The 10,053-nt window shown below is 43.1% G+C and overlaps 1 protein-coding gene across 1 annotated transcript; it reads right to left on the bottom strand.

Annotated features, from left to right (window-relative positions):
* Positions 1–908: 908 nt before the first annotated feature.
* LOC18424323 (uncharacterized) lies at positions 909–2,106 on the bottom strand. Its single transcript, XM_006828912.2, has one exon. The coding sequence runs from the start codon at positions 1,744–1,746 to the stop codon at positions 919–921; it is 828 nt and encodes a 275-aa protein (XP_006828975.1). The 5' UTR covers positions 1,747–2,106; the 3' UTR covers positions 909–918.
* Positions 2,107–10,053: the final 7,947 nt, after the last annotated feature.

Below are 10,053 nucleotides of genomic sequence, written 5' to 3'. Positions count from 1 at the left end.
CAGAATATGATTATAGAAGGAGAAGGCTTAATCGAATCATCTCGCCTGATCGAAACAATGCCTTTACGATGGCAGAGAAGGCAATGGAGGAGAAAATGCATCCTCTGAAGAAGCAACAAGAAGAGGAGAGAGAGAAGGCTAGTGAGGGGAGGAAGAGGAGAGATAGAAGGCTAGTGAGGGGAGGAAGAGGAGAGAGAGAGAAGGCTAGTGAGGGGGTTTCGTAAGTTGTGGGTGTTCTGATACCATGATAACTCTCAATTGAGGATATCTTTTATTCAAAGAAGAAGTGTATAAATAGACAAGGGTATACCAAGAATCTCACAGAAGAAGGGAATTCAAATCAAAATAGTTACAACAGCTTATCTCGGATGACTTGACAAAGTCAAGAACAACTTCTCTGGAATGACTCGACAAAGTCAAGATTTAGTTGTTAATAGAAACAATAGAACATTTGGTTGTCCATCAATAGTCTCTCTCATTAGAAGATAGAGAAGACCCAGGACTGGGAGCTACAGCACTGTATTTTGCATGCTAAAATTAGTTGTTTGAAAAGCATTTTACTTGCACTCGATTGCTGTAAGGCATGCTTATTGGCTTTGGCAAGGGAGATATCTGCACTAGGTTAGTTTTAGAAATGTTTTTAGATTATCACAAGAAATTCAAAATAATTTTTCTCTTCATCGTAATGCTTGCTGTGATAGTTCTTATGTTCACAAATCGTACATACCCAAAGTGTGAAACTGCCATCACATGCTGATCATATGATTTGGAAAAAAATTAATTGTCAAGAAAATGTATATGCAGTATAATATCTCTTATAATGAGCATTTTAAGCAAAAAATATATTACAAGTAGCTCTGGTCATTTCCTATAAAATGTGGATGTCCAGGAATTAATAATGGGTGTTCATTGGAGCAATCAGTTTGTAATGATGTTAAGAAGGGAAACACGGCTTCTAATCAAGCGATTGTTGATGCACCCCAATCGATCGTCAATGTTCCTCATGCATTTGTCCAATGAGGCCAATTTTCTTTGGACATCCTTGGCACACGTCTCATCAACTTTGCCAGAGTGTGTATAGAGTGCACAAATGGAAGCATTTGCACACTCCGATTCATTGTTTCCCTCATTTTGTTGCCGGGACTTGGATCTGAGGATGGTGGATATGATCGATTTTCTTTTCTTTGGTGTTTTGAATCTCAAAAGGTGAGATTCACACACGAAGAGAGAGGCAGATCCCACTTGACTCAAGGCAACCTCCACCTCCTCATTTTGTATGGAATGATTTTGTGGGAGCTGAGAAGAGATTGATCTGAAAGTTCTTTTTAAGGTGCTGAGACATTTTTCCAACTCCTTGTTCATCTTCCTTCTGGCTGAGACATGAGCTTGGCCTTCCATCCTGGTGTAGTCTCTCCTACGAAGAAAAGATAGAATGATTTGATGCTGCTCTCGCAAACGGGATATGGCATCTCTCATGACGCTGCACACATCTAGCAAGTTTAGAGAGTCATCCAGCATTTCATTGACTGATTTATCTTCCGAATGGAGGGCATCAAGGGTTTGTGGCAATTGAAGGAGGTCATCAAAGACATCATACAATTCTAGAAGAGAATCAGCAAGGCACTCAGCTGTATGTTGAGCGGAGTCATTAATCGAAAGCAACTTCTCATTCAATTGACGAAAGAGAGGGTGAGTCCCAGATGGCATACTATTCGAACGAACATGGTATGGCATTGGGGCAGCCATGGTGCAGCTCCAAGTTTCAGATCCAACCTCTGTGGCTTGGGGACTCAGCTTGTGACTTTGCCTCTTATAACAAACTTTTAGGAGGGAGGGAGACCAATGGAATTCTGGTGTTCATAGTTTACTAATCTTGGAGCTCCATGGAAATGCATTGAGCTTGTCTACCTGAATATCAAACTTCTCAATAATCATGCAGGCTCTTGGCACGCATTGTATTTGTTTTATGTGTACATGCCTGGCATGGCCACTCTCCATCCGACAGTGCCCCCATCCGACAGTGCCCTATTTCAAGTATACAGTGCTAGTCTCCATATCAAATTGGGTTCTTTTCATTGAAATAATGAATAATTTACAAGTCTATTCTGTGAGCCAAAGTTGCCAATAGAGCCATAGAAGAATTGGGCGTCCATTATTGTCACATGAGACCAGACTGAGGTCTTAACTTTAGGTTCTTTCATGGCATAAGATGAGATGGATTTTAAAAGCAGCTGGTTGCTTTGATCGAGGAGACAAAGTCTGCTGCAGCTTCCAAACATTTTATTAGGGACTCCAACTCATGAGATTCCCTTTGCCTGTTAATATACTTGCGTGTTAGTCTTTCTAGTCTTTAAATATATGATTGGCATGATCACTTATGAATATGGAAAAAGTTCGACACTTTAAATTATAGAATTAAGGTGGACACACTTTTATCTATTGAATTCACATCTAATGGCTAAAAATGATTTAATTTTACCATTTGTCACCTCAAGTGCTAATAAATACAATATAAATTTACTCACATATCCCCTAAAATATTGATACTAAAAAAAGTTCTCCTTAAATTTCCAATTGCATGTTCATACCTCTTTTCATTTTTTTTTAATGTATTTTTACACAAAATGCCTCTGTCATAGATTTCAAGATCTAAAATTTCACAACAAATTTGGATTTTGAAAATCCGAAAGTTCTACTTGCTTCTAGGGCAATGAGATCCACTGCTGGTGTGCCGTGGGAACAAAATCAGTTTTGGATTTTTAAAATTTGAAATTTTTAAAATTTCAAATTTTGAAGATTCAAAGGTGACATTTTAAGATGTTTAAAATCCAAATGTGTGGAAATTTCGGATTTTGAAATCCAAAACTTCTTCTAGGCACACTAAGTTTGGACATTTTAAATTTTGGATCTTCAAGATTCTCAATTTTGATCCGAAATTTCACAAACTTATGCCTTACTAAATTTTTTATGATGAAGATCTGACATATGGGTAATTTTGTTATTTTAATATTTTTAAAAAGGTGTGAATATAGTTAAAAAAAATAAAAATAATCACTACATAATGACAAAACCGGGGGATATGCATGGAATTTCCTAGAACCCAACGTGCAGACAGCACGAATTGCAAAGGACTCTTGCTGGAACCCTGAAAAAATTTTATGGGACTGAACCCGGACCCGGACCTTGACCCAAAATTATCAAACCTAGACCCGGACCCAACCTAAAAAAACAAAAAATATGTTTAAATATATATATATATATATATATATATATATATATATATATATATATATATATATATATATATATATATATATATATATATAATTTTAATATTATATATAATATTTAAATAAACATAACTATATATTAAATATTATTTAAATAATAACATTATTCGGGTCGAATCCACATGGACCTGGACCAAGACCCAAATAATATTCGGATCCAATATTTAAACCCATAACCGAACCCAAATCGAGTCCGGTCATCGAGTCTCAGATCGGGTCTGGGTCCATTGCTACCCCTAGCCTTACCCCTAACAATTTCACAACCTACCCTTCTCCAATACTTGCTAATGAGACAGGACACCTGCCTTACATTAGAAGGGCATTGGTTTGTCCTGTCTTCCGCTTATGCGCCCACTCTAAAATAAGTTTATTATCTTTTACCACCACATGACCCTTGAAAAGAAAAAAGAAATAAATGATTTTTGGGCTTAAAAATGAGCTATCTTCCACGGATTCTTTCTTTCGACCCTTCATTTAGATCCGCTCTGTATTTGGACCTCTAAAGTTAAGGATGCGAAGTCAAGAGAGGATTTACAATGATCACGGATTTATTACTATTTAGGATGTATTTCACCATCTAAAACCCATGAAAACAAGGCCAGACCGATCCTTAATGAATATGGACGCGTAATATTCATAAGGTTGAGGGGAGGCCACGCCGCCCGCTCCTCCTCTGCACCCTAGGCTGCTGGCCGATCCTGCCCCATCTCTCGCTCATCACAGGTCCATGTGGATTCGACTCCACTCACTCACAACACACATGCATCTCACACACACCATGCCTGTGGCTCACCTACCGGCCTTAAAGCACTCAAAGGTGGTGAAAAAGTCATCCCATCTCCCCTAAACATCCCCATCATCATCCTCGTGGGCTCCGAGGGCTATGTCGGGCCACAAGCCCACAACACCTAAACCTATACTACTTACATCCATACACCTGCCTTGAGGCTAAGGGAATCGAAAGCTCGACCTACTCCGGTTACACCTGCTCTCCCCACTGTTAACCTAGGCTATGAGCTCAAAGATGCCAGGAAAAAGGACTAGGACACCTATGGAGTTCGTTGTGAAGGATAGAGATGGCCATCATCCTACCGAAATTTCGTCAGCTCCCAATGGGAGAAAAAAGTTAAAAAGGCATGCACATTCCCGACCACCTTCACATTTGGACCGTGCTGTTGGCTACCATTAAGCCCGAAGCACAAACCCTTGACCTTCCATTCCATCTCATGATATCTATACACTAGCCTTAAGGATGGGGGCATCGAAAGCCCAAACCACTCCAGTGTACCTGCTCTCTCTTCTATTAATTGAGGCTATAAGCGCAGGGATGCCAGGACAGAGGACGGGGGCACTTATGGAGTTCATTGTGAAGGCTAGTGACGGTAGTCATGCCAAAATTTCGTCTGCTCCCAATAGTGGTGTTTATGCTCTAACTTGCGTCGATCTTTGAGCGAGATCAACTTAAATACCATGCGAAATAAATTAAATATATGAAATAATAGAGAGAGTGAGATCGTTCAAATAATAGCTTCAAAAGAATCACGAATTCATACGGATCCAGTTTCCTTTTGAAACTACAACCAGCGGTAGCTTCAGAATCAATGTATAGAGCCTTTAAATGTTTTTAAAATTTTACTAAATCTAAAATAAAGAAATTGTAGAGAAAGTAAACTAAAAGTCAAGAGAAAAAAAACTAATTTAAGGAGAAAGGAGTTATATATCTTAAGGACCCAAAACCTGAAGTTTCGGGCTAAGATCATGCATCTCTTCTCATGCCACCATCTCCTATATTAGATGCCTTTTGCATGCTGAAATTTACTGGATCTAAGTTTCTTTCATCTAGATCTAAGGTTTTTAGGGATTAAAAAGGAGCTAGGTATCTTAAGTAAGGTTTTACCTAAATTTTTCTAAGGTTGGGAGATGGTTTTCTCTATTTTCCTAAGGGATTTAGGGTCTCGTAATTTCTAATATGAATTTTGGGATTTTTCTAGATTGTTTTGGGAATTTTCCTGATTTTTTCCCAAATTTTTAGGATTTATCTAGGGTTTTTACCTATTTTATATGATTTATTTACTAATTTTGGGGGATTTTCCTAACCTTAGTGCACCTTACTCCCTACCTAAACCATATACCCTAGTGGACCCTACTCCCTACCTAGACCATACACCCTTAGTGCACTCTACTCCCTACTTATACCATTCACCCATAGTGTACCTTACTCCCTACCACCATACACCTCTAGTGTGCCATACCCAAATAACCCAATCCCTCCTAGCCTAGCCTAGGTTTTCTACGGAGGCCTTTACGTAAGGCATATGCCCCCGGCTTGACCTAACGTACTGCACTTGAAATATCCTCAGGGGTACTTAGGCCATTCGCCTAATACCTTTCTATCGTTGCCCACATACCTCTTAGCGAAGGTGCCGTCGGAAGGCTGTTGGATTCACCAACACGAACCTAGCGTACCCCCTCTCCACCTAGCTCACACGAAACTGGCCTGCCTCTCTCTATCTAACTCACATGAACCTAGCCTATCTCTTCACCACCTAGCCGACACGAATCAAGCCTACATCCTCTCCATCTAGCCCACACGAACTTAGACTACCTCCATTCCACCTACTCTATATGAACCCCTAACCACACCAGACCCTCATCGAGCCAACTTGACCCAAACCTTGAACCGCACCCAACGTACATCAAGCCAACTTGACCTAAACCCCGAACGACACTGAACCCACATCGAACCAACCTAAACCTTTCACAAACCCATTCAAATCAAACATTGACCCAAGTCTACTCTCAAGGCTATTCAAGCCAGGGACAAACCGAGGAGTCCATATGATATGAACCACAGCGTGGGAGCGATTTGAGAGAGGGAGACGAGACGGAAGGAGTGTAAGGGGGTTGAGTCTAAACCATGTCCACAAGAGCGACCATGGAGCTTTCCGCGGATGCACATATGAGCCATGATCTAAGAGAGCGACAAACTGAGGTGTACTCGACCTCTACACTTCGAGGTAAGCCTTACCTCATTTCAAATTTTATTGGTTCGTACCGCACCACACTACCCACCTTATCCGCTATGGGCAAACATTCAGGGTCACTCACATGTGCACACACAAGCGCACGAATTGTTGGTTCCTCTCACATGCACACTAGCGACCAACTGGCAACTCCACTACAGACACACCACCCAATTGTTGGTTCCTCTCACATGCGCACTCACCGTGCTCGCTCCTTGAGCTACAATCACAACCTGATTGGGGAGTCCATGCACTCCTACATCTGGATCAGGGATTTCATTATCCCCGCATCTGTGAGCTTGTCCCAAGGGAGCTGGGTTCCAAACAGACCCGTTGTGCCCACTTTCCTGGTGTGAAGTGGCTTGACGATCCGCACTGGGGCTCATGCCCCTCCTGGGTCGAGAGGGGACCCTATGGTTCCCTTCCTCCCCATCTGCGAACCTCACCGGGAGCCGCGCGTGCACCTTGTGTGGGTGACCCTAAGGCCACCCCCACTCTCATGCTTTCAGTCACCGGCAGCATAGACACCGGTCAATGCTCAAGGGGTGGCCTAAAATCCACCACCCATCAACCATTTGAGGTCACTAGCAGCCTAGCCACCGGTAGGCACTCTGGGGGTGGCTAGAAGGTCACCCCCCATGCTTCTCATGACACTACAAGTGCCTAGCTGTTGGTCATACACCATAGGGTGGCCCAAAGGCTACTCGCACGTGTCGCCTGTCACAACCCACAGGGTGGCCACAAGTCCAGTTGCCCTTATTTTCATACTACCGCCGGCGGCTAGGAGGGCCACCCTCCCTTCACATCCCACCACTGATGGCCTAGCCGCCGATCACACCTCCTAAGGTGGCCGTAATGCCACCTGCACTCATCTGCATACTATCACCGGTGCCCACACACAGGTTGGCCATCAGGCCACCTACCCTAATAAACAATCTCTCATGGGTGGCCTAGCTGCCAGTGCCCACACGAGAGGTGGCCACAAGTCCACTTCCACTCACTCTTACCATCACACCGATGGCCTAGCCACTGGTGCCTACACACAAGGTGGTCCAAATGCCAACCACCCATCTCACTATCACATTGGCGGCGTAGCCGCCAGTGCTCACACGCTAGGTGGCCCTAAGGCCACTCACCCCTCACTCGCACCTCACCGGCGGCCAAGCCGTCCAATCTATTCATCCCACACGCTCTCACCTCACCAAGGGTGGCCCGAAGGCCACCCTACTCACACCACCAAGTGGTCGGCACCTCAGCTGTCAGACCTTCTCATGCACTCTGGGTCGACCTGAAGGCTGCTCCCATCACACATCGATTGCATGTCGCACACAGGCACATGTCCATTGCCGCCTCCTTTGGTTCTAACGTATGGAGTTGGTGCTGCAACCCCGCTCACACCCAAACCACCCCTGTTCATTTAGCCTATGTCCCTGCCTTAGCACTGGGGGCATCTAACACCCGATCCACTCTGGTGCATCCATCTGTCTCGCCTTCACTGAGGCCATGGGCCCAAGGAAGAAGAGAACGGGGTTGGACACCATTGGAATTTGTCGTTAAGGATCGGAAGGGCCATCATGCTGTCGAAATTTCGTCAGCCCCAATGGGCCCAAGACGATAAAAGGTAAGTGTGTGCCCAAACACCTTAGCAATCAGACTTGGGAGCTACTTGCCTCCACGTCATCGTCAAAGCCACCCAAACCCCTCATAACTTGGTACACCAAAACCTTTCATTCAAGCACCATTCTATCCCAAACCGAGTTCCTTGCGTGCTGACCATAGAGGAAGAACCAGGGGAAAAACCCCATATACCAAGGCAGGTCAAGCAGCCTCCCCATATCCCTGCAAAGTCTGACTCCTCCACCAAGATGGCAGTAAAGCCTCCCACTGTGGGTAGTCACGCACTACCCGAGCTAATTGCCTTCATCTTAATCGTCTCAAAGAGGGCAGCTCGCCTCAAATCCCGTGCGCAGTCCCAATTCTGGGAACGTGAATATCAGAACCTGACGGCCAAACAAAGGAATGGTGTGCTGATCCCCATAAGGAGGCGAGAGATTGTAACATATGAGGATTGAGAAGACCTCGAGAGGCTGACCCCATTTTACCTATTTAGAGTAGAAATGGACCAAAGCAGGAGTGTCCGAGCCCACTGCCCGACTGTTGATGTTTGAGAGGAGGAACCGAGTTGGCTCACACTGCGGTACCAAGACCATCGACAACCGGTCTCACCACAGTCTCAAGACTGCCAAGAACCAAACAGGCTCACAATATGGTCCCAAGACCATCATGAATTGGCACCTTACCTTTGATGACGTGATACACATTGCTGGATTTTTTATGGGCCCTATTGTTACTTTCTGGTGTCTTTTGCAAGTCAAAAACTACCCCCAATATGTGAACGTAGGATCGTTTTTACTGGTGTTTTGCATTATTTCACGCTTTACATGCCACATGGTGGGCATCGAATTATTTACACCAAATCTTGAGAGGATTTCTAAGTAAAATTCCCTCTTAGTTATGCTATAAATCAAAGCGAAGCCAATTAGCCTGAGGAATAGAGAACCTTGAGTAAAGGTCCGTATCAAACTGCGAGTTTATTTACACCCTTTGGCTTCTCCTTCTTGAAAGAATTCGCTGAAATTTTTGTTGGTTTGAAGTTGATCTAGGGGATTTTGACCTTCTAGGGTTTTAGGGGCACAAGTAAGCAAATTCATAAATAAAAGCACCGGATACGAAATTTATGTGGTTCACTATTTTCTGACTAGGTCCACCGGAGAAAATAGATGAGCAGTGCACCAGAAAGATGTGGTTACAAGAGAAATAGTGAAATAAACCACCTTCCCACCCATCAAAAGAGGAACTATCAACTCAAAGGACTTGTATGATCTAGTCAGAGTATATAGTATTCATTTTTTTTTTTTCTTTTTCTTCACGGCTTAGCTCACTCACAAGTACTCCTTTTATAATAAATCAACTTCAAATAAAATAAAAAAAATAAATCTAAGATTTCAAAACTTGATGCTATTCAAAACCTTTCTTTCATTAACAAAGAAAAGACACCGCCTATGCTTGGGAATAAAGAACACAATAAGTAAATAAGCAAGAAACGAAAGAGGGTGCCGAAGATTACCTTAACCGAGCTTTTTACACCCTACACCGAGTTACTACCTTCCGATGACGTGGGATCTATGGTCAACTTTCAATCTCAACTGAGAAACCAAGTTTAGACCAAGCCAAACTAATAGAAAATGAAACCCCTTTCAATCAAAAAACTCAAATATAAGTGAACTCCCTTGATAACCTAGTTGAGAGAGATAGAATCTGTTTACTACACCCTAAACCTTAGCCCCAATATAAGATGAGAGAACTCCATGAGAGCAAGAGAGTAGGGCATGCCTTTTAGTTTGCATAAGAGAGAGAAAGAGAAACTTTCCAAGAGAGAGAGAGGTTCTAAGAGTGGGGCGTGCCCCCTATGAGAGATATGAGAGAGAAACTTTAGGTGTACAAAATATTAGGTAGGGGGCTACCTTTTTTATAGTGCATCAAGGGTTTTAGGGTTTTTTGGGGTTTTTCATGGCTTGCCTCTTCATGTGAGATTGGATATGCACAATTGATCTTGGGTGACTTGTGGGGTAAGATATATGAACCATCCATTCCATAGATAGGCCATCAAGATCATATGGAAGGTGTTAGAACCATTATCTCCCACTTCTTAAACCATTTTCCCATCAATTAATTAAAAT

This window comes from Amborella trichopoda, chromosome 9, assembly GCF_054954075.1.
Source record: "Amborella trichopoda isolate Santa Cruz 75 chromosome 9, AtrichopodaSantaCruz75HAP2 v2.0, whole genome shotgun sequence".
NCBI lineage: Eukaryota > Viridiplantae > Streptophyta > Magnoliopsida > Amborellales > Amborellaceae > Amborella > Amborella trichopoda.
This window is presented reverse-complemented; position numbering and strand designations above follow the sequence as displayed.